Raw genomic sequence first — 24126 nt, forward strand, 5'->3', positions numbered from 1 at the left:
GTGTCCCTGAATAGATTATTCATTAATCACTGGAACACTGCTGAAGCCGAGGCAAGACCAAAAGGCATGCGAATGTAGCGATAAGCACCCTCTGGAGTGACAAAAGATGTTAAGTGTCTAGATTCTTTACACAGCTCAATTGGTGAAAAGCTGAAGAAATATCAAGGGGGAGAAAAACCTGGCACTCTGAAGAGTGGTCAGCATCTCGTTGATGTTTGGTAGAGGTTGACGATCAACCCAGACGTTAGCGTTGAGGTCTCAAGTCAAGACACATCCGGAGAGATTTATCAGATTTCCGCGCTAAAACAATGGAGGCCAACCATTCGGAACCTTCGATAGGTTCACTAACCCATGCAGCACACAGTTGTTCCAATTCGCATTAGAGTTCATTGCGTAGACTCAAAGGTATCTTGCGAACCTTATGAGCTACAGCTTTTGCACCGTCCTTGAGTACAATGTGATGCTGAAAGCCCTTAAGTTTCCCAAGCTCACCTTTAAATACTTCAGGAAAAATGTGTGCCCACTTGTCATTGGATATCTGAGTAACAGTGCGAGCAAGGGATGAGTCAGAAGGTGTGAGAAAATAGAATTAACTGAGGGCATTGCGGGACACCACCATATCAGGATGATTCGGTCTAGAATGATGTTGAGGGCCCTGCTCTTCCCACCCCAACAAGTCCGCATCATCCTTGACCACAAACACAGTTCCCATTGCTTGATTGGCATTAAAGACTAGATTTGCCAAAAACGTTCCCAAAACCTCCACTCTTTTACCCCATATGCAAAGAGTTTGATGTTGGACTGTTCCAAATGAACGCCAACTACCTTGCCAAAATCCTTGACGTTGATGAGGGTAAAAGGCAAACTACAAGAAAGCTAAGACAAATACCAATTGACATTAATGTTGCACGAAGGAGATTTCCTTTTGTGAGACCCCCCCAAGAGAAGACAGTTCGACAACTCCTTCAGCATGAGACGATGAAGGGGACTACATCAACACTTCGTAACTCTCCTCATCAGAATCCATCAAATTTTCTCCAATGGCCTTTACTACCTGAGTTTAATTCTTTTTATCCATAACAGCTTTGCACATTCTGGAGTAATGCCCTTTTTGTTTCCACATTTATAACTGGTTTGATTAGGAGCAAAACAAAATCTGGCATTCCCTAAATGTGACTTGCTCCCACAACGGAAAGAGTCTTGTTTTGTTCAGATTTGACTTTGGAGTAAGGTGTAGTAGTGTTTTTTTCAGATCTAACTTTGGAGTACAGTGTAGTAGGGCTAGCGGCAGATCCTTTCGATGATTTAGAGACAGGTTTAGTATTTAAGAGTTTGATTTTGCTTGTGGAGACAATACTACTCATTTCTTTCATACAAAATTGGGAGTGCTCAATACTTCTAGCCAATGTGAGCAGTTTCTAAATCGGGATCATCAGAGGACAATTGCCATTGTGCAGCATTCCGTCCATCAATTGTTTTTTGCATTTGTCACCCCGAGTGGGATGGGTATGCTCAGACGTGAGTCCCGTGCTCTCCATGCCACTGGAATCCAGCTAGCCTGGCTGATGACGGCTGATAGCCAGAAACCGGTCCTAGGATGCTTGATTCCGGTCCAGGGAAGACATGGCTTGGCAATTCAGGCTGGACTGTTCCCATGAGGTGCAGGGTCAAGCCTGATTTGCATATGGCCATGTCTGAACTGGGGTGGTGTGGTGAGCAAAATAACGATGGATTAAACCCAGATCTGTGACGGGGGGTAAATGTTTGCCATTGTGCAGCATTCCATCCATCAATTGATGTTTTTGCATAAGTCTTCTAGTGGCTCTGTATTGGGAAGGGAGAGTATGGTATCCCAAACTCCTGCGCATGAGCATTGCTCCTCTGGTCATGCTTCCCCTTTGGAAAGATCTCTTGGTGCAGCAACAGAGCATGGTCCTGCACCTGAACATTTGCACTCTCCACCTTCAGGCGTGGAGATTGAGCAGTGACATTTGGGAGTTTTTGATCTGCCTCACAAGGTCTGTGATGTAATTTTGGCAGCCAGGCGTCTGAATGTCTATGAACCGAACTCTTCACTTAAAAGATCATGTTAGACCCTGCATTGTGGTTAAGCATTGTATTTTTTCATGGCTCCACGTTTTGTGCGAAAATAGTCAAGAAAAGAATTAATGGCAGGGCACCATTGTGGAGCATACATGGGTACCACAGCGTCACTTCTGATATGGACGATGTTGATGCAGAGCCCATCATCGCCACCTAGCAGCATGCAGAGGTACTGCTCCGGATTTTCCGGTTCCAGCTTGCTGCCTGAAGAATATTATATTGCGAGGCATCTGTTAGATAGTCACTACCAGAAAAAGCGTTAAGGGAGGCAAGTAACTTGTTTGAGTCCTAAATGAAAGGTCATGGTTTGACTTTCAACTAAACTATTGAAGATATTGAAAGGCCATAAGTAAATTTCACATACTCCATTGCAGCCCTTGGGGCACTTTTAAAATAGATACCTGTAAGTTTTGAAGTTGGTAGTCTGCCTGTAATAAAATTATTTTTAAGCACTTAGAAGAGTTGTTAAAAATTTTTGTTTATTTCTGAGTCTTTATTTAGGGCCTTTGTCAAAGTTTTGAGCAGCAGCATCAGTGTTGCTTTTTTAATTTAATTATGATTTTCTTCCTTTCGGTTTCCGTTCTATCACTTCCGGTATTGTCGGTTTTAGTTGTTCTTCAGTATGCCTGTTACAAAACTAAAGTTCCACCAGATCGGCAGTCATTGTTCAACATTAGATTCTAGATTTGTATTACCAGATCCTTTCGTGCACCTCCTTTTCAGTGTTTCTCGTATAGAGTGGACCACATATAACCCTGTGTATGACCTTTTTTAATTTTTTTTAATTAATACGTGCTCCGTACAATTAAGGAACAGTTATATTGACTTGCCATACTATCTTGTTTTTTTTAAACCGATAGTACATAGTCATTTACAATAGCAACTATGGAATGCAGTGACAAAATGCGACCTACGTTACGCCCACTATAAATCCCTATAAGTCTGCCAAGCCCACCCATATCTTCTCCCGTTTCGTCAGGCGTACACTACTCTACTATATATCATTTGTTCTGCCTGCCAGCACCAATTTAAATCAGTTTTCCACTCCTCTATTGTCGGCACGGTGGTCGCTCCCCACCTCCTTGTAATGTTTCGCGTTGCAACTCCCGCTACCAGCGCCAGCCACTGCCTTACAGGTCTCGGCTAGTCTTCCTCCCCAGGTATCATTAGTAGAGACCATGTAGGGGTTATCAGCACCTCTACGCCCATAACTGCTGCCAACACCTCTCGTACCCTCCACCACTATACCTGTAACACTGGTCCTTGCCATCACAAATGGCAAAATGTCCCCTCCAATCCGCACCCTCTTTGGCACCGGGCATCTTCAATGCGCCCTTTTTGGTGCAGCACTGATCTGGGATAATACACTTGATGAAGAATCTTCAGCTGGAATAGTCGGAACCTTGCCCACATTGCCACCTCTCTTGAGTCCTGCAGCTCCTCTACCCATTCCTCATCCACAAGCGGGCCAATGTCTTCCTCCCAAGTTACCCTTAGTGAGCCCAGTACGGCCGGCACATTGTTAATTATTTTCTTGTATAGTAAGGATATGGCCTTTTCGTGTAGTGGTTCTTTCAATAATCTGCCCTCGAACAGACGGGCTTCTTCGTGTATGACCTTTTTGGTGTTTCAATTTGAGAAAGCAAAACTCTTGATAGGCGGGAAAGGGCATAAGGTTCAAGCTAATGGACCTCTTTTGGCTCATTTAAGATGCTTTGTGAAGAGAAAGACAATAGTATGGCCAAGTGGATAGACCGTTAGAGTAAGTGCCTTCATAACTGCAATGCAGTCCACATATTTGAGAATCAGGTTGAGCAGGCATACCTTAAACTCCAGAAGAGAACCAAAATGAAGCAAGTCTTAATGTTTTGGGTACCAGAACAATCATTGACATTTTTCCAGATGTTCTAATTGTTATGAGAAGGCGATTGGCTTAAAGAGCAAAGAGTTGGATTTGAGTACAGTAACAGAAACTAAGCACGCGTGAGACACATTGGTTAGAACAGGGGCAAGAGAGAAGGTGTGATTTGGATGAGGCTGTGACGGTCATCGAGCTACTGATAGCCAATCGCCCACGTCTGTGGGTGTGGTGTAAATGGGTTATAATATATAAGGCAGAGACCGCATTCACAATATCCGAACATTGAATTATTCTTCCGCTATATTGCTTTCAGAAATTGCACATCTAGTTTACAATAGAATGATTAGATCTATATTTGATGCTTTTGCTTATGGACAGTGTGAGAATTAATTAGTGTACATGTGACTGAAAACCCTTAGATGCACACAGTGAAAATGCGTTTTTGTGTACGTTCATGGATGCAAAGAATATAATCAGAGTAAGTTTGGCTGGCCAGCTTGCTGGACTGCATTGTAATTGGGAATACATTCTCTGCTATAAAACATGGGTCATGTTGGGAGGGTTTGGGAGTGAGGCCGAGATTTTGCTCAGAAGACAGGCACTTGCAATTGCCTTAAATTTAGCTCAATGGATTCTTTCATACATGTCTGCTGCACGGACATGGTGGCATCTGCAGCCAAAGTGATGTAAGTAGCTAAACTCATGCATGGTGGAAGGAAGCCTAGTACACTTCTGTTGCAATGCAGCATAGAAAGAAAAAAAAACAAGTATTGGAAGTGCCAATCGGTTTGATTTACAAATACACCATTAAACTAAACCTAAACATCTATTAGGTTAGTGACTGCCTCCTCCCATCTTTGCTGCTGGCAGAAAAATGCACTATAAATTATGTACTTCTCTAAGATACTTTAATGGCATTACAATGGCATGTGTGTGCCCCTAGAAAGTCAAGCTCCCACAGCTGGGTAAATTAAAACAAAAAATTATCACAGCTGCGTCGAGGGCAAGCATTTTTTTGTGGACGAACACAACTTATGCCTAGTCAAAACATGTACTGCTTGCTCCCAAAATGTGGGTGGAGCCAAATGTAGTATTCCATTCCATACTTTACTCTCCACTTATTCCTGTACTTCCCTTCCCATGTTCTATTCAGAATTGTTTTGGTTCTTTCTGCCTGGGGATTCTTAGGGATCCTTGGGATTGTAATGTTCTACTAGTAACAGTTACAGCTGTGCATCTATTCGTGGTGGTTGTGTAAGCTGTCTCCTAAGAATAAACTGGATCTAACCATCAAGAAGTCTCTTCCTGATTACTACATATTCTGGCGACGATCGGGATATCAAACCTGAAGCTTAACAGGACCCGTATATTTTCCTCATTTTTTAAAAAGGAAAATCCAGTTTGGAGACAGCGTTCACCGTTTGCAGTGTGGACTCATTTAAGGTACTTTTAAAATCCTTTGTGTTAAACTATAACACCAGCGGCAGTATTTCTTACTCGACGTGCTTTGATTGCACCTGCGGCCGTTTCTTTGTATTTTGCGCATTTTCCCTCATATTTGGGAATTCGAGCAGTCACTCGCTCACAACCTATTGGATTTCATATCATATCTACTCTGTTTTCCCTCCGCGTGAAATCCCCGTTCTGCTGGTGTTTTTGTGACATTTTTGGCTTTCCCTACAACTTTATTGTGGAAGCGCATCTTTCAAAAAAGCACACGAGACTCACCTTTATCTTCGCGTGCGCTCCACTCGCTGCCGGAAGCCCTTCACCACGCTCCTGGATCAGACGCGTCATCCGCACTCTCCGCCTCTGCGTGTACCACGTCATTGGACAACGTCGTTCTACGCACAGCGCTGCGTTCCAGCAACCATCTTAGATCACCATGACAACAGTCTCCGATCCGAGTCCCGTTTTTTTTTAATGCTTTTTAACGCCACAGTTATTTATGTAATCCAACCCATTCGTATCGATTATTACCACAGTTATATATGTACCTTGGCTTATTCTGTTCCGTAATTTACATCCTGGTTACAGTTTTGTTTACAAGGGAACTGTATTGAACATCTTTATTCACAGAGAAGGTATTCCCCTTTTCCAGGCTATCTTCAATGCTATTATTGTACAACTATGTTCTGACAAATTATTCAACCAAATAACTGTGACCTTTATTTTTATTTTTCTTTATTTTGGTATTTTTAATATTATTAAAAAAAAAAAAAAAAAAAAATGTCGAATAACATAACTTCACCTGCACATTTCTTACCTTCGGCTGGTGATCCCAAAGTAGAATGGGACCTTTGGTATCCAACCTTTTTAGCCTATGTAGATGTGGTAGAAGAAGATGGCTGTTCCCCCAAAAGGAAACTCGCTTTATTAAAAAATTGTCTAGGTGGTGCCGGTCTCAAAGAATTACAAAGTCTACCACCTATTGATAATACTAGTGCAGGTGATGTAAATGTTTTTGAAGTGGTTGTTAAGCAATTAAGCACCAGATTTGGAAAGAAAATTAATACAGTGATGGAACGTTTTAAATTTTATTCTAGAATTCAAAAAGAAGATGAATCCATAGAAACCTATGTAGCTGCTCTACGCACTCTAGCTAGTTCTTGTTCCTTTGAAACTATTGATTTTGACCAAGTCTTAAGGGATCAAATCATGATGCGTACTAAGAGTAAAAAGATACAGGAACGTTTATGGATGGGTACTGAGTCCTCTCTTAACGCTGTTCTAAACATTGCCAAAGGTATTGAGCAATCGGAATTGTTTGTTAACGAAATAAGAGGCCATGAAACCAAAACTAAAGTAACTATTCCGGAAGTTTCCTTAGTCAGGAATCCTCCAAATTACAGGAAACCTACCTTCAATTCTACTAAAAGAGACAATTTCAGCAGAGATAATAGACCCTTCCAAAGAAGGTCTCCTATAATTTGCTATAGATGTGGCGCTAATGATCACGTAGGAAATTATAAAGGGTGTCCTGCTTGGAACAAAATTTGCGTCAAATGCAAAAAGTCAGGTCATTTCACCAAAATGTGTAAGTCCTCGCAGAAAGTTAATTTCTTATCACATGAGGAGTATGATGACTGTGAACAACCATCAGAAATTAATACGATGTTGTGTGTTGGTGATACTGAGTGCAAAGGTTTTCCCAGTGACATTATTCTAATTAATGGTGTAGAAATCTCCATGCTTATCGACTCATGTGCCTGGTACACCATAATTGGCAAGGATGTCTTTAACAAGTTTTGGTCCACAAAGGAACTTTTACCACCTGATATACATCCTGGAGGGTACACAGGGAAGAAGATAGGCCTTGAAGGTTATATGTGGGCGGAGATCAGGTTTAAAGATAGAACTACTAAGGGGAAAGTTTACGTCTCCTCGAAAGGGGCATCCATCTTATGCTGGCCCCATCAGTTTGATTTAGGAATCAAACTTGATCCCAATGCCTCTCCCCCTGTCTATGTCGTTCCTCCAGAAAATGACTTTATTTCCCAATTAACAAAAGATTTCCCTTGTATTTTCAATGATAATTTGGGGGTTTTCGCTAATTTCAAACACCGCATTATACTTAAGGAATCAGCTGTTCCTGTCCGGCATAGGGTCAGAAATGTACCCTTGGCCTACCGTGATAAATTAAAGTTAATTTTATCAGATCTAGTTTCCAAAAAGATCATCGAACCAGTTGAGTCATCCCCATGGGTTTCGCCCGTTGTTTTATCCCTCAAAAGCAACGGCGAGCTTCGTCTGTGTGTAGATCTCCGCAGCCTAAACAAGGAGATCTGGATTGACAGACATCCCTTACCCCACATACACGAGCTCATTTCCACTCTTTCTGGCGCCTGTGTTTTTTCCACGCTAGATCTAACCAGCGCTTACCATCAGGTAATTTTACACGAAGACTCTAAATTCTTAACCACTTTTATTACACCTGAAGGTTTATTTCAGTATTGTCGTATGCCATTCGGCCTAGCTAGTGCAGCGTCCGTCTTCCAACGCCTCATGAAGACAGTACTAGAAGGATGTGAGGGTGCTATCGCCTTTCAGGACGACATCCTAATACACGGGAAAAATTTTGAGGAGCACGATAAAAATTTGGTAAAAGTTTTGAAAAGTGTGCAAGAATATGGGCTGACACTTAAATTATCCAAATGTAAATTCAGACAAAGTCAAGTCGAATACCTCGGCCATGAGATTTCAGCCCTGGGAATCAAACCTAAACTCAACCATATCAAGAGTATATCCAAAGCCCCTGCTCCCTTGAACAAAGATCAACTTGTTTCCTTTCTTGGTCTTACAGAATTTTATAGCAAATTCGTCCAAGATTATGCTTCCAAAGTTCATCCTCTCAGGGTGTTATTGAAGAAGGATCCTCAGTTTGTGTGGAATAGCGATCAGCAACATGCTTTTGAATTACTGAAACAAGAAATTATTAATGCTCCTTTTCTAAGACCTTTTGATTTAGACAAAGAATGTATAGTGTGTGTTGATGCAAGCAATGTTGGCTTAGGCTCAGTTTTAATGCAAAAAGACAAAGGTGAAGAGTACGTTGTCATATGCTTCAAGAACCTTGCGGGGCGCTGAGTTCAATTACTCCACAATTGAAAAAGAGTTACTAGCTTGTACCTGGGCCTCTGAACATTTTAGGCAATTTCTTTGGGGAACCAGGTTCCGTTTAAGAACCGACCATAAACCTCTAATTAATATGCTGGCAGCTGGTGGTGGCAGGACCTTAACAGCGCGACTAGCACGTCTTGCAGCCAAATTGCAAGAATTTCAATGTACTGTTGAATATGTTCCAGGGCGGTTAAACGTACACGCCGACTGCATGTCCAGGCTACCTTTAATCAATTCTAATTTTTCTAATAATTGGAACAACGAATCAGATGTTGTCTTTAATATCGATGATGTCAACGATTGTAGTCCAACTGGTGTTTCTTCTAGTATTTCTGAAATTGAGTGGAGGGAAGCTATGACGAATGATTCTAACCTTGCTTCTTTAACTAGACATTTACAATATGGTTGGCCTCAAGAGCGATACTTATCTGGGGACATCCTTTCTTTTTTCAAGGTAAACGATGAACTTATGTTTGACCAAGGTTTTGTTTTTCGTGGCGATAAAATCATTCCTCCCATTTCCTTGAGAGAAAGAATTATTTCCATGGCCCATGAAGGCCATATGGGGATGTCTGGCACCAAAAGACGCATCCGCGAGTTCTACTGGTGGCCTGGTGTAGACAGAATGGTCGACAAATGGGTTCGTTCATGTTCCCCTTGTGATAAAAGTGACAAGACTGTTAAACCCTTGTCTGTTGCTACTTCTCCCATTGAATTTGTCTCTTGCCCCTGGAAAAAATTGGGCATTGACATAATTGGACCTCTTAACTTGTTTTCCCACCAAAATGTGTTTGGCCTGCTCCTTATCGATTATTTTTCCAAGTGGCCAGAGCTAAAAATTGTCGACAAAGTTGGCTCCACTCAAATTATTCAATTTCTTGATGAGGTTTTTTGTAGAGAAGGGATTCCCGCGGAGATTGTGTCGGATAATGGTCCGCAATTTATAAGCAATGAATTTTTGTCATTCATCCAGAGGTGCGGCATCGTGCACAAAAGGGTGTCGAATTATAATCCGCAAGCCAATGGTCAGACGGAACGCTTTAACCGCGTCATCAAAGAGTCTATTCAGCTGGCCGTTAAAAGCAATCTAGACTGGAAAAAAACCCTGCGTTCCACCTTACTGTCTTATCGCACCTCACCAAACTCTGTCACAGGGTTTTCACCCTTTGAATTGCTTAGAGGCAGAAAGCCTGGTTCCAAACTCCTGCCCTGGTGGATGAAAGTTAAGATACCTGCTGATACTTCTATAGATCCTGCTTGTGTAAAGGACAGAGTTTTGAGATATCAGGAAAGAATGAAAGCCAATTTTTTGTCCACTAAAAGCTCTGGTCAGAAGGTCAGGGTGGGTGATTTTGTCCGCGTGAAATTAGGCAGAGCTTTTGACAATAAGTGGAATAAGTGGTCAGACCCTTGCAAGGTTATTGAAGTATTTTCTAAGGCTGTGAGAGTTGAGGATGGAAAAATATGGAATTTTAGAAGGATTTCACTATGTAAAAGTTTAGATTCTTCTAATACTGAACCCTGTTCTGCACCATCCTCTTCTAATAATCTTACCACTGCTAAGCCTTTGTGTGATCAAAATGATGCATCTTTTTCTCCTTTGTTTAACTCTTTTGACTGTGAGAACCAGAGTGTTGATCGTGTTGTTCCTGTGCCTGGTAATTGCAGTCCGTCCATGTCTGACAATAGCAACCAGATCACTGAACCACCTCCTGGCCATGTCGATGATCCTGTTAGTGAAAATGTTCCCATATCTTGTCCTGTAATTCCTAATGATGATTCTTCTCTTAGGAAAAGCATTCGTGTGAAACATACTCCTGTAAAGTTGCATGATTACTACCTTTAAGTTTTTTTTTCTTGTTTTTTTTCAAGGGGGAAGGTGTGTAGTATTCCATTCCATACTTTACTCTCCACTTATTCCTGTACTTCCCTTCCCATGTTCTATTCAGAATTGTTTTGGTTCTTTCTGCCTGGGGATTCTTAGGGATCCTTGGGAGTGTAATGTTCTACTAGTAACAGTTACAGCTGTGCATCTATTCGTGGTGGTTGTGTAAGCTGTCTCCTAAGAATAAACTGGATCTAACCATCAAGAAGTCTCTTCCTGATTACTACACCAAATCCTCCCTCCTGGCGGTTCTCACATAATTGTTTGGCTACAACTGCGTTGTCAAGCTAGGCCATAAAAAACAAATGAGAAACCAGTGAAGTCGGAGAAGTAAATGATCAGTTGAAATACCACAATGTTTGAAATAAAATAACAGAGTACAACAGATAAAAGGCCAGTTGACCAGGACACCCAGTACTTTCTTGGAAATTAAAGACAATGTGAGAAAACGAATCCATATCACTGAACAACATCTTCAGTATCTGAGGAGCATAGGTTTTTTAGTGTATCATAGTTACCACATTTGCTCCTCATTGGACTGTTTACTGTTTAAGGACCATTTTGATCCTCGTTCTCTTTTTTACTTCCCTGTATTACCCATGCTGTCATGCTATCTTTCTGCCTGTGTTTCTATGCTTTTTATTTTTTTCAACGAACCCTCAATTTGCCCATTTTTTTACTATCAACATATCATACCTATCTCAGGCCAAGTCCCATCCTCAGCACTTCGTTATCTCTAATGCTGCATGGTGTGTTTAGTTCACATTATTCCTTGTATGGATTGCTACAATTGTAATGCAGTGAGTTGAAGTTGAGCTGTTCAAAGAAAGAAAAAAGGGTGAAGTATGTAACGTGAAAAACACGCTTTCAATAAATGTGCTCATCTTATTACCATTTTTCCCCACACAGCTACAAGAAAAAATATTGTGTTTGTTCGAATGCTACACCTACTTATGTACATGTGATCTCAGAGAGCACAATCATTTTGAAGACTTACAGACAAAACCTTTCGATTTGCACATGATCATGCTCGCCCATCTCCTTGACCAATTATATTCTTCTGGCCTGATCTGATGTTGGTGGTGATGAATTACATTTCTTATTGTATATCGGTACATATCATAAAAAAGGGTCTCACCCTCATCAGATTTTGACTGTGCAAAAAAATGCACACGGTTTAGGGAAAAAAATAGAAGCCATTTTGAAATCCTGAAGTAGTATAAAACTTTGTGGATTCTTGGCTACTCTTCTGGCATATGTGGCAGCAGCGGACATATGTTGTGCTCAGCCATATTTGAAATTGCAAGATTTTAGATTATTCCATCAATGAGATCTGTAACGAATGTCTTACAGTGTTAAACTGTTGGTCCGTGTTTAGTAATGATGAAAAACAAAAGATGTTAAGAACATCAGTGCAGAAGTAAATGAAAAGAAATATGACCAGCATAAATCTGTTTTTTTTAATGGACCACATACTTTGGATGTCTGCTAAGTAAACTTGTATTTGTGTCTTTCTAGATGCTTCTTCAAACGAACAGCAAGACCTTTTTAGTCAGAAACTTCAACAGTGTTGTGTTTTGTTTGATTTCATGGACTCTGTGTCAGATTTGAAGAGCAAGGAAATTAAAAGGGCAACTCTGAATGAATTGGTTGAGTATGTGTCAACAAATCGTGGTGTGATTGTGGAAAATGCCTATCCGGATATAGTGAGAATGGTAAGTAATATTTGTAGTTTAAACCTTTCATTTTCACTTTCTGAAATAGTAAAAATGAATGGTATATGTTAATAAATTTACAATGTTCAAGATTGCATATTTGTTATAGTCACTGGCACCTTTTCCCTAAACTACGTTTGGTAATTTTTTTATTTCAAGTTCTGTACAATAAATTATTAAAATTGGACACATCTTTGAAGTCAGCCCATCATGCTCTTCCTATGATCCCAATTTGACTTGTTAAAATCCGCTTTTTGCCACAGGCCAAGACCCTTATCTGGGTTGCGTTTTTCTTTTAAACTATATTTAGTGCTTGATTAATTAAAAATATAGTATATTTTTTGCTGTTGTTAACTACATTGATTGCCTCCTCCGCAGACCTTTAAAGTACACTTCTCTTCTATTCTTAAATCATGAGAACTGACCGTTCTCGCAACTGAAACTAGATCTAACCAGTTCTGTTGACTGTATTTTTTATGATTTTTACATTATTGTAGCTTCATAAGCGAAAATGCAATCTTAACAATATTAGTGTGTTGGTTATAAGGTTACATAGAGTGACAATTATAAGGCTCCGGGAAATGTAGAAAAACTAGATATGCTTAAGGGAGAGAAAAGGAAATGAGTCCATGATTGTATTGCACGTAGAAAAGGCCGTCTAAGAGCCATATGGGAGGATATTGAGTTCAGTAGATCTTTTTCTTTGATGGTGGGTCTTTCATTTTATCTTTAAAAGATTAGAGTTCTTCATTGAGTACTCTAGGTGAGGTCTTGTTCTGATAGTCTGCAAACGGACGCCAGTTGTTTGTCAGGCCTATATACTGTAGCTCAAACATAATGTAACACTTTGCCACCCACATCTTGATTCAGCAGCACACTGTGGCAAGGAAAGAGTGAGGAACTAGGGGACATCAGGGAACAGATCCTGCAGATGGGATGAGTCAGCCATTGAAGTTTTTTCTCATAACACTTATTTTTTTCACCTGTCGGGAGAACATGGCGGCCGCCAGCTAAGCGGTCGCTTGCCTCCGGAGGCACTTACGTCCCGCATCTAAATGTGCAGGCGAAACTGAGACCCACAATTTGTACAACTTGCGCTCCAGCTACCATGTTTCTTTTCGCGCCTATTTTTTCTGGATTTACTTACTCTGAGAACGAGGGGAATGTGTCCTGGAGCGCCTGTTGATCTGCCACGTTGGACTGTCGCATCCCTGGAGTTGAGGAGGGGCCGCAGAGCAGCGGCTCGCAGGCTCCTCCGAGTTGATTCCGGAAGAGGCAGAGGCAGCACAGGGAGGTTTTCCACGCTGGAGAAGGTTATTTGTCCAGAGCAGACTGGCGAGTGTTTGCTTCCTGGGAGCGGTGGGCTCACCCCATCCCTCCCGCATTTGTAACTACAACAACTTTAGGTACAGGGGGGCCGGGTGGGGGGGGACCCCTCTTGGTGCAGTTTTTCCACCAGTGTAACGCCTACAATGGAGGACGGTAAGCTGGTCCTGCCCTCTCTTCACACACAGCAGAACCAGTCGGAGCAGGTACTGGGGATGGAGGGTTCAAGGGGGGGGCGTATTCCTAGCTCCAGCACAGCCCTGTTAATAACACTGCCCCACAACGGAAAACGCAAGGAGAGGCAGGAAGCGCGGTGAAGCAGCGCAGGGGTCGCAAAGGCGAAATCTGTCTGTAAAAATATTAAGCCGCCCTTGGAGGGGAAACTTGTCACACACACACACACAATAGTGCAACCCAGGTAAAGGGAGGCATTACCCCGGTCACAGCAAGTGATAGCGGTTTAATCTTTCCGCGCTGCGAAATGAAGGGCAAAAGCATTAAAGCAGGCAGAGCCACGAGTGATCCTTTAGATTTGAAAATAAGGATTACCCCCTCTTTGAGGTCTTATTTTAAAGTTCAACCACTCGTGTTGGATGTGGTCAAACAGGGGGCAGCCCTCAGAAAGAGTTCCACAGGGCAGTTGAAGTTAAGGCCCTCCTCGGAGGAGATGGAGGTGGCTGGCACCCCCTCCCTGTTACACTAACTTTACTTGTGACTAAACCTGGAATCCCAGGGCTGGTTTTAACTAAGGCTTTGGATGAAAACAGTGGTCACCCAGGAGGGGAAACTACTGCCTGACAAAGTATGGTGGCCAGTGGCAGTGCAGAGGTGGGAAAAATTTCTGAGGGTCACGGAATCGTGGGGTCTTCTGTGGCATCTCTTGAGGTGCTTTTCTCTACTCTCTGTATATATTAGCAAGGGCTTTTCTGTTTCGGAGGCAAATCAGGCTCCTCTGTGAGTCACTTGCGAAGAAAATCGACCTCCTAAATTCCAGGACAGTGGCTCTAGAAGCTCAGTTGGAGAACTCGGGGACGACTTGGGAGCGGTTAAAGTAGACATAACGCTCAAGAGGGAGGAGGTAGTGCTTCGGAACATGAAATGTTGGAAAATAATTATCAGAGAAACAATTTGCGTCTCCTAAATGTTCCGGGGGAGACAGGGGAAAGACCTCATGTCCCTAGTCATGACACTCATAAAGGAATCCGTACAGATTGAAGAATCCGAGGAGGACTTGAAGAAGGATATACAGAGGATTCATAGAGACCCTTTTAGGAAACATCCCAATCGGACAAAACCTAGGAAGATTCTCATAAATGTCCTCACTTTCACCCTGAAGGAAAAGATTCTCAACATCGCATTAAAACAGAAATCCCTGAAACCTAGAGACTCCCTTATGAAATCCGCTTTGATTTGGCCCGAGTTACCCTGGATAGGCAGTGAGAGCTGGGAATAAAGTTGGACGATTTTAAAAAGCTCAGTGTGGTGGCCCAGCTCAAATTCCCTGCATCTTTGAAAATCATGTACAACAAGATGTATACCATTAAGTCCGTGCAAGACACAGATGAGCTTTTAGAAAGTGTAGGTAAAACTATGTAATAATTAACAAATTAACATTATATATCTCACTGACCTTAGGGTCCCCTAGGTTCAAGGGGCAGGCCTAATCTGTATTAGGACTTGAGTTCTTTGTAACAATTGATATCTGGGAACTGAGAAAAAAAATGTAGGCCCATACACCTATAAAGTACACTTACACATGGTCCTATTTAGAGAAATCTAGTTTAGGTAAATTGGTAGCGGGGTCTTAGTCTTCGTCTTGTATAGCAAATTGTCTAGCATTTGAGTATAAATGGACAGGGTAGGTTGCCCGGTGGGAAGAAACTGGACTATATTAGTCCAGCTAAATGGGGGAAGGGTTCTCCAGGGAGGGGAGGTGGGTGGGGGGAATGCAAGATGTGGAGAGCATCTGGTTAAAAAATAAAAAACATCCTCATTCGCCTTATAGTCTGGCCATGTCTCTTCGCGTCTGGTCTAGGTTTTCTTGGAGATGTGGGTGGCTTATGGTTCAGGTGTTTAAGCCTCCATGAGTAAGATGCCGTTTTTATCCTGGAACGTTAATGGCCTGCAGGTGAAATCTAGGAGGGCTAAAATTATGCAGTAATTAAAAGATTCTCCCAGGCAGGTCATTATCCTCCAGGAAACCCATCTGTTAAGAGAAGAGATGTCTGCAATATTTAAAAACTTAAAGTGGGTTAAACAATTGATCAGCTCCAATCAGAGTGTGAATATTAGGGGTGTCACCATTTTGATTAAAAAGCAAGCAAATGCTTGCATTCTAGATTTGCTGGTAGATCCAAGTGGTAGGTGGGTCATCGCAAAATTGATTATTCAAGGCTCTTTGCTTACTGTGGTTGGCTATTATAGCCCAAACCAGGATGATCCCTCTTCCTTGAAAACCATTTTCTCAAATCTTCTGGAATTTCCTGACCCAGTCATCATGGCTGGGGACTTGAACATAGTCTTTGACCCGACGTTAGGCAAGTCTCCAAGCAGTAGAGCTAATGTGTTATCCAGGTCTCGGACGTACCTTCACCCAATGATGGCGCAGATTGGACTCTGTGACATCTGGAGGGATAGGGCGGGTTCACATCCAGGGGTCTCTTTCTATAACAGCAAATATGGCCATACATCAAGGTTCGACCTTATCGCGGTCAGCCACGACCTTCGGGGTAAAGTGAAGGACATCAGTTATTTGACTCCCCATCTGTCAGATCATTCAGGAGTGTAGATGGATATAGTTTTAGGAGTGCAGGTACAACTGAGGGCTTGAACGTGTGATAGATCTTTACTTCTTGATGATCTCGAAATTAAGTATTTGTCTCAGGAAGCGGAGTCTTTTTTTTAATATAAATCTTGGTTCAACAGAGACTTTGGTCGTAAGGAATGTGCTTAAGGCTTTCCTGAGAGGTGTTGTCACCAGCAGGGTTTGTCATAAGAACAGACATTACAGGGTGGAGGTGGCCCACATGGAGACCGAAATTAAGGCAGTAGAGCTATTCTTGAATGCAGACACTGTCCCTGAGAAGCGTCAAGAATATCTTGCCATTTGGATCAGGTAAATGCTACTATTCAGACGAGGAGAACAAGAAGGTGAGCGGCCAGTAAGCTTGCCCACCTTGAGTATGGAGAGGGGGCCGGCAAGCTATTGACGTGGAAAGTCAAGTCTGACAGGACGCGAAATATCATAAATCAAATTAGCAGTGAGGACAGTCTACTTTGTTATCCACAGATGAAGAAGTTGGGGATGCCCCAGGAGCTATATAAAGATGATAGTCTAGTGGACAAACCCATTGCTATGGAGTGGCTAGGTGGGAACCAGCGTGCCTCTGAGCGACTCCCAGCGAGAAGTTCTGGAGCTCGACATATCTCAGCAAGAGGTCAGGAAAGCTATATCTGCTTGCAAGTGGGGGAAGGCTGCGGGGCCTGACGGGCTTCCAGCTGAATTCTATAGATCTTTGGGGGAAGCAATAGTTCCGACCTTGACAGCACTCTTTAATGAGATATTATCTAAGGGTGCTAAGCCCCCGATTCATGGGGAGAAGCCACTATCTCATTGATCCTGAAAGCAGGGAAAAATCAGACAAACTGTGGGTCTTATAGACCGATTTTGTTGCTGAATACAGACTACAACATTTTTGCAAGGATCTTAGCCGACCGGCTGGGAGCAGTTGTGAAAGATCTGCTCCACCCTTATCAAAAAGGTTTTGTGAGAGGTAGGCATTTAGCTGACCTCACTTATGATTTTGTCGGCACAATAGACTTGGCCACCACTTTCTTGCTTCCCCTCGCAGCAATTGCATTTAGATGCTTCCAAGGCCTTTGATATGCTCAGTTGGGCATATCTCGCAGCTGTTATGGAAAAAGTTAACTTTGGCAAAAAATTCCTCCAAGTTATTCAGCTTATATATTTGGACCCTATGGCGAGACTCCTGGTAACCGGCAGACTGACCAACCCTTTCAAGATCACCAGAGGCACAAGACAGGGCTGCCCCCTCTCCCTGCTCCTTTCGACCTATATATTGAACCTTTTGCTCAGCATCTTAGAGAGGAGCCTGGTATTTTACCATTTTAGTTTGGGGCTTTGGAGAGGAAGGTAGCTCTGTATGCCGATGATGTCTTGATTCTTTCTTCTGATCTAGGGAGGTCTTTTCCTCAAGTTATTATTAGGTTGCACAGGATTTTGGGCAGGTTTCCGGTTATGAGGTTAATGCAGAAAAAACAGGTTATGTCTTGGAACCTACCAGAGTGCGGATACCAGACCAGGTGTGACATGAGGTACTTGGGGATTAGGATTGTCCAGGACATAGATAAGATCTCGGGGACCAACTTGGCAAATGTTTCTAAGGAATGCCAGAAATTAATGAAATCATTGGCTCCTCTCCCTCTGACCGTTCTGGGGAGGACCAATTTGATTAAGATGGTAGTATTACCAAAAATTACTTTCTTTTTCAACACTGTCCCTTTACATTTCAAACAATCAACAATAGACTAGCTTCAGCAAATGATTAATTCATTTGTTTGGGCCTATAGAGCCATGAGGATCGGCTGGAAGAAGCTGTGGTGTAGGAGGGAGAGGGAGAAGGGGGGTCTTGCTCTCTGACCTGCGGTATTACGCATGGGCGTTTCAGTTGTCCCATTCAAGAATGTTTCTGAAACTCCAGACCATACAGGTGTGGGGGCTATGTTCTCCGCTATGCTGACGGGTGTAGGCTTGTCACAGGAGGGATTTCTTTTCAAATATGGAGAACAGAAGTTCTTTAAAAAGGTCAGGCTGAAAGTTCTGATGGGGATGGCTTGAGCATGGGCTAAAATCAAACAGCGTATGGGTCTCAACTATGTTTTTAGTCGGGTCCCCCTGTGGGACTCTCCAGGGATGCCAGAATGCCTGAAAGATAAACTAGCTACACCACTCAGAGCAGCGGGATTAAAGGTGTGGGGAGAACTGGCATTCAATGGCTCACTTACATCATGGTCGTCAATACATAACCGGTTGGGAGAGGGCATCTCCAGGTTCAAATATCTACAGCTGCAGAGTTGGGCCCAGAATCTGGAATAACCCATAGGTATAGGAAACTCTCTTGAGGAGCAGTTAGTGATTAGACCGGTGGGGAAAAGAGAGGTTTCTTCCCTTTATTGGTCTTTAGCGGAAGCTATTGATGGATACTTTAAATTAGCGAAGGATTTGTGGGGAGCCTCCATGCCATATGAACAGTGGGAAGATCTCTGGCAAACTTCCTTTAACATCCTGTTTGCTGCTGTAAACCCAGCCTCGCTTAGGAGGAACCACCTGTTTACCACCCACAGGGCCTACCTTTCTCCGTTAAGGCTGTCTAAAATATCGATGCGACTTCCGGTTAGCTGTAAGAAATGTGTTGTCAAAGTGCTTCTGACATCCATATGTTCGAGGACTGCCAAGTGATAACAGAATATTGGGAAAAAGTAGGGGCATCCATCACTGACATTTCGGGATCTCCAGTCCAAATTACTCTAGCTTTGATAATCTTTGGTATATCCAGTGAGATAACGGACCCTGCTAGGAGGGGGTTTCTCTTCCATGCTATTTTGCTGGCTAGGACAGAAATCTGTAATAGATGGGTTGAAGTTTCACCCCCTACACACTCGGAGTGGCTGTCCTCTCTACTCAAAACATCTAAGAAGGATCTGGATAAACTGCAAAATAGCAAGAAGAAAACTCTATGGGATTGCTTATTAAGCTGATCTAAGCATTAGCTTTTGGGGATTATGATGAAGGGTCTTAAGTTGTTACGTTTTAAAATATAGATCCTATGATTATACCTCTCGGAACCTCTTCGACTGTGTTGGGCCCCCCACTGGTTCCATCTCTTTGTAGGCCAACATTAAGTCACCGGTTATACTTAACCAGAGGAGAGCGTGACCACCCCTTTCCAACATGGGGTCAGTGACCGTTTTAGGGCTGTTGTGTACTGGTAGGTGGGGCACAGCCTCCTGGTCCCCTCTCGATAGCCTACGTCTCCTTACACCGAGCAACGGTAGCGATGTCCTATCCTGTCAACTGAGGTCTGAGGCAAATGAGGATTAAAAAAAAAACTGAAAAAAACCCACTGTAATTTTGATGAACTTAATCTATGGAAAGTTTAGACCTCTGGGTTGGATTTGCATTAAAAAGTGGCAGGAAGTTAGATCTGCGTTGATGAACAGCAGGAACCTGTATTGGAACTAAATTCCCTGGCAAATGGGATAAGGATTTCACTGTCAGAAGATCTGTTATTAAAAACAACAATGTTAGCAAACGGACAACACATTGAGAGATGGAAGTCATACAGTTCTTATAGCCATTCTTTCCTTAAACACACACATTTTTTTTTCTTTCTTTCTGTTCCTCTGATATTCCTATATAATGGTTCCCTTGGGAGCAGCACCATTCCCTGTTTTTGTTCACAAGAAATATGCTTGAAGAATTCAAAGCACCTGTTTCACAATTTGAAGCGCTACTTTTGAAGTGTTCTTGTTTCTCTTTTAAAAAAACATTTTTATTAACATTTTACATAAGTTGGTACTGAATACATGGATCTGAAATTATGGGTGTGTAGAAAATACAATATTATGACAGTACTTGAAGAACGCCATTATCAGTCTTCCATCGCAATCTTCCCACACATGTACTAATGCCATGACCACATTAATAACAAATGTCTCAGAGCACCGCTGATCATGTCTATTATTCACTTAGCTCCGGATCCAACTCATCTGATGGCGGGGTACATATATTCCCTCTAAAGGCATTCCACTTCCCCCTCACTTGTGTCCATTTCTTGGGGCAGCCTCTGCGGACATAAACCACTTTCTCTGCCACCATTGCGCCATCCATGTCGCTACACCACTGTCGATGAGTGGGAACTGCCTGTGCTCCCAGTGTTAAGCTATGTTTCTTTTAGCTATCATAATGCCTAATGTTGCCCAATCTTGACGGTTAAGATCCGTCAGCTCCCAGATGTTGAGGAGACATCTCTTGGGTTCTGGTTGGACACTAGCTCCACCAACCTGTGAGATTGTGCCCATGACAGCTGCCCAGTAGTGCGTAATTATGGGGAATTCCCACAATGTATGGTAGAAAGTACCGGGTGTCTCCCATCTTCGCAGACAGTGGTGTCAGTTTTTCCGATTTTATACATTGTCAATCTTGTGTAGTAGGTTCGGTGCAGGATTTTTAGTTGTACTAATTATAATCTGATGGGTATTGCTACTTCCCATGGGGAGGCGAGCCCCTCTTGCCAGTCCGTTTCAGCCAGTTCCCCTATTTCTGTCTGCCATTTCTCACGAAGAGTTTTGTGGGGTCTGGTTGGTTGTTTACAATTTTACGATATGTTAAGGAAATAGCTTTTTTAGTTATGTGGTCCGTCAACAGTCTGTCTTCTAGCGGTGAGGTCTCCGGGAGGTCAGTGCCTGACCCAAAAGCTTTATTGAGTGCATGTTTGATCTGTAGAAATGGAAAATTCCTGTCAATGCCATCTCTTATGTTGCTTGGAGCTGGGAGAATGGAATGACCTCTCCTTTACTCTACAGGTCCTCCACCCTCGAAATGCCTATGCGGCCCCATTGCTTGAAGCCTTGACTGTTAAGAAGTCTCCCTAGTTGTCAGGTGTCCCAAAGTGGTGTATGCTGTGTTGGAACCCCTTCCCAGCAAAGCGAACAGAGTGCAGTGACCCATATGTGTACATGTGTGCGGTCGGTCCCAACAGTGTACTTCTCCGGGATTTATTATATAGTGCTCCCAGAACTCCTTTCTTCACCAAGGATATGCCTAGCCATGCGGAGCGCCAGTTCCTCTTGTGGACGTGGAGCCATTGGTTTATCACAATGAGCTGTGATGCCCAGTAATATGTTTTGATATTGGGTAGGCCGATTCCGCTGTCATACCAGCCCTTCACCAATTTCTGCATTGCTATGCGGGCAGGTTTCCCATCCCAGAGGAGATTACTATTCTGCATCAATCGCTTTGAAGTAGGTATGGGGAACCGGAAATGGAGTGTTCTGCAGGGCGTAGAGGAAGCTGGTGCCATCACTTTGAACAGGGCAACTCGTCACAGTAGTGTCAGTGGTAGGGAATGCCAATGTTTAACATCACAGCGGAGTCTTTTCAGAGGCTCCATGGGATTCTTCTAAGTAAATTGCATGGGTTGGGGAGTAATGTATAGTCCTAGATACCTGAACCCTCCGTATGCGATCTGGATCGCACAGTCTCGTGGTAATCGCGAGCGGGGGGCCATGGAGCACATAGAGAATAGACTTGGCCCAGTTGATAGTGTATCATGAGACTTTACCATATGACGCGCAGATATCTAGAAGACTGCTAATTGAACGTCTAGGGGATACCATATAAAGTAAAATGGCATCTGCATATAAGGAGATGCTATCCTCCCATCCCTCCGTCCACTTAAGCCCTTGTATTACCGGATCCCTCCTTATCCAGGCCGCCAAAGGCTCCAGTACCAGGGCAAACAGGAGCGGGAACAATGGAAAGCCCTGGCTTGTCCCGCGACCCAAAGGAAAATCGGCACAAACATGCCCAGTAAATCATTCACAGTTCTAGGACTGCTATCAAAGTTGGCATCTGATCAGATGCTTTTTCCACCTTTGTGGCCACCTTAAAGTCCTGCTGTGTGGCTGTCAATGTCCAGCAAATACTAGCTTCCTTGGGTCAGAATGCAGTATCTGTGTTTCAAACAATCATTCCTTAAATTTTTTTTTTTAACAAAGGGCCAAAGCCATCGGAAGATGCATGGGCTTACATTTCAACTATGCTGAGAAGTTGGTGTTAGTAGATATTTCCCTCAACTCTTTTGTGGGTCTGGTGCTAGCTCACACCTTGATTGTGTCAGCTCCCCTTATCCAGCAATCAGCGGCTCTCGGATTCATTGGTTGAAAAGGGTCCATATCATCTCTGCTAGAAGACCTCTTCATTTGCTCCCTTTCAAGAACAGCACCTAGTATACTCGAAGGGAACAAATCCTCTCACACAATATACAGTATTTAAGAAGCCACTTTGCTACTGTATCAGGGTTGACCTGGAGTCTCTCTTGCCATGAGTCTAGTATAAACTATTAAATATAAGGTGGAGTGCACAAAAGGGACCTATGCATCTCAAATTGAAATTTAAGGAATGCCTGATATGCTCTGAAGGACCTGCACAGTAAAGAGATTGGGCTTTGGGTCTCCAAGCTTCTCAGATTGTTGGGACTTGATCTGGAAGGTATTAAGATAAACTGACATGGTGGGAGGGGGGGTTTCAAGTATTCTCCCAGGTGCCTTGAACGCTGACAATACTTGGTCTGATGCAACAGTAAAATGTAAACTCTGTGATCCAGAGGCCCTGAAGGAGCTAAATCCCACCATTATAATCTGTGTAGACGACTGTTGAAAAACTCTTAGTTCTGTGAGCAGTAAAAGCAGTGTAAATGGGTGAAGCGGAAATTCCCTTCCAGGGGGTCCTCATCAATAGTCCTAAGCAGTAGAATGTTCCCGCCCATGCGCGGGATCCCGGAAACACAATCATAATGTGAAAAAAAACAAAAAAAATATATATATATATCTATATATATATATATATATATCTATATATATATATATATATATATATATATATATATATATATCTATATATATATATATATAGATATATATATATATCTATATATATATATATCTATATCTATATCTATATCTATATCTATATCTCCATCTCCATCTCCATTCAATGCAGGCACTCTAATTGAGGGAGACCACAAGGAGCAACTACGTTCAGGATTTTAATGGCAGCCTGCAAGCACAAGGTAGATCAGCAGCACCTCTCCCATAATGTGAACGCCGGACGCGTTTCGGGACTTGCTCCCTTCATCTGCGGCGTGTGATGAAAGCAACTGCTGGCACGTAATGTCTCTGCGCACATTGAAGTACTGCCTGCCTCACGGGCGTGGCTGGATCCCAATGCATCCTGGATATTGTAGTGCGCTATTACTTCACCCCAGTGGGTGTGCAAACAGTTGCAAAATAAAATCAAAGTTCTTTCCCCAGTGGGTGGAGGGGGAAGCTGGCTGTCACCCAGTGCGCCGCTTTGTGGATGCCTTCCTGGTGAGCGGGCGTCGTCCTGCACGACCACCGGCTCACCCTCCTTTCCTGTATTTCCAAACACCATCAGGCACAAGGACAGGATCCATTAATCTATGGCGGGTATATGTGTGTATATATATATATATATATATATATATATATATATATATATATATATATATATATATATATATATATATATATATATATATATATATATATATATATATACACATACATACGTAAATACAGCCTTCCATACACTAGAGCTGAATAATGCTGTAAGGACTCCCCTGTATATCATAAACAATGCATTAAAAACAGGCAAAAACAACAGCAAAGCATGTTTGAAAACTGTTTTAATGCTTAACACAATCCCTCAGATTGGACTGAAAGCATTGACAGCTCACAGGCTGCATTGTAGAAAACATAGCATAGAAAAACTGAAAAGCTAACACTTAGCAACA

General features: G+C 42.6%; 1 protein-coding gene across 1 annotated transcript in view; it reads left to right on the plus strand.

Moving 5' to 3' along the window:
- Positions 1–24126, plus strand: part of PPP2R5A (protein phosphatase 2 regulatory subunit B'alpha) — an 836659-nt gene that overhangs the window by 133491 nt on the left and 679042 nt on the right. The window contains exon 2 of the mRNA XM_078649746.1: positions 11988–12184. Within this exon, the coding sequence (XP_078505872.1) occupies positions 11988–12184 (197 nt within the window). The remainder of the gene's footprint in view (positions 1–11987; positions 12185–24126) is intronic.

Source organism: Lissotriton helveticus, chromosome 6, assembly GCF_964261635.1.
Source record: "Lissotriton helveticus chromosome 6, aLisHel1.1, whole genome shotgun sequence".
Classification (NCBI taxonomy): domain Eukaryota; kingdom Metazoa; phylum Chordata; class Amphibia; order Caudata; family Salamandridae; genus Lissotriton; species Lissotriton helveticus.